A 931-nucleotide genomic window follows, 5' to 3' on the forward strand; every position below is an offset into this window, starting at 1 on the left:
GGAACATCTGCTGACCCTCCGGAGCTTGTTGGTGAGTGGCACGAGGTGTGTGGACCCTCAGCTTGGCAGGATGGGGTTGGGGGGGTCTCAGCCGGTTGGCAGCGCTGGATCATGTCCCTTGCCCTTGCACTTGCTCCTGTCCCTCCCTTGCAGCGTTGGGTGACTGGCCGGCAGATGCGCTTCGAGGGCGGCTTCCAGGGCCGCTGCAACAAGCTGGTGGACGGGTGCTACTCCTTCTGGCAAGCTGGGCTTCTGCCCCTACTCCACCGTGCCCTCCACGCCAGTGGTGAGTCGGCCACAGGGGGCTCCTGGCTTCTTCTGTCCCTCCCAAAATGGCATCTGGGGATGGATGAAGGGGTTTTAGTGAAGGAACAAAGCGCAGAGCAACTCAGATGTCCTCGTGTCCCTGCTCCTCGGGGGAGGTTGTGCTTACCTATGGGCTTTTTGGCAGCAAGGCTTTACTGTCTGCTGGGCCCTGGAGGGGTTTTGCCACCTTCCTGGGGCACTCTCAGACATTTCACTGGCTTTTCCTTCCAGGTGATGCAGCGCTCAGCATGACGCACTGGATGTTCGACCAGTCGGCGCTGCAGGAGTACATCCTGCTGTGCTGCCAGTGCTCGGCTGGGGGGCTGCTCGACAAGCCGGGCAAGTGAGTACTAGCTTGAGATGGGGGCTGCCTGGTGCCCCCCAGAACCCTGCTCAGCACCCCAATATCTCCCAGGTCCCGGGATTTCTACCACACTTGCTACTGCCTGAGCGGGCTGGCCATCGCCCAGCATTTTGGCAGCGGTGACCTCCACAACGAGGTGGTCGTGGGCATCCCTGAGAACCGGCTGGTAGGTGCTGGGCATTGCTGGGTGCACCTTGGGGCAGACAGGGCTGAGCTGCCCAGCCTCTGCCTGTCCTCCACAACGCCAGAAAAGGTCTTAAC

General features: G+C 61.4%; 1 protein-coding gene across 1 annotated transcript in view; it reads left to right on the plus strand.

Moving 5' to 3' along the window:
* The window catches only part of LOC104547367 (protein farnesyltransferase subunit beta-like), a gene marked incomplete at both ends in the record, with an annotated part of 2,643 nt that extends 1,807 nt beyond the window's left edge, over positions 1-836 (plus strand). The window contains 4 exons of the mRNA XM_010193018.1: positions 1-31; positions 154-286; positions 538-649; positions 722-836. The exon at positions 1-31 is cut by the window's left edge and continues 87 nt beyond it. Of these exons, the coding sequence (XP_010191320.1) occupies positions 1-31; positions 154-286; positions 538-649; positions 722-836 (391 nt within the window). The remainder of the gene's footprint in view (positions 32-153; positions 287-537; positions 650-721) is intronic.
* Positions 837-931: the final 95 nt, after the last annotated feature.

The sequence above is a fragment of the Mesitornis unicolor genome, unplaced genomic scaffold, assembly GCF_000695765.1.
Source record: "Mesitornis unicolor isolate BGI_N332 unplaced genomic scaffold, ASM69576v1 scaffold35399, whole genome shotgun sequence".
Taxonomy (NCBI): domain Eukaryota; kingdom Metazoa; phylum Chordata; class Aves; order Mesitornithiformes; family Mesitornithidae; genus Mesitornis; species Mesitornis unicolor.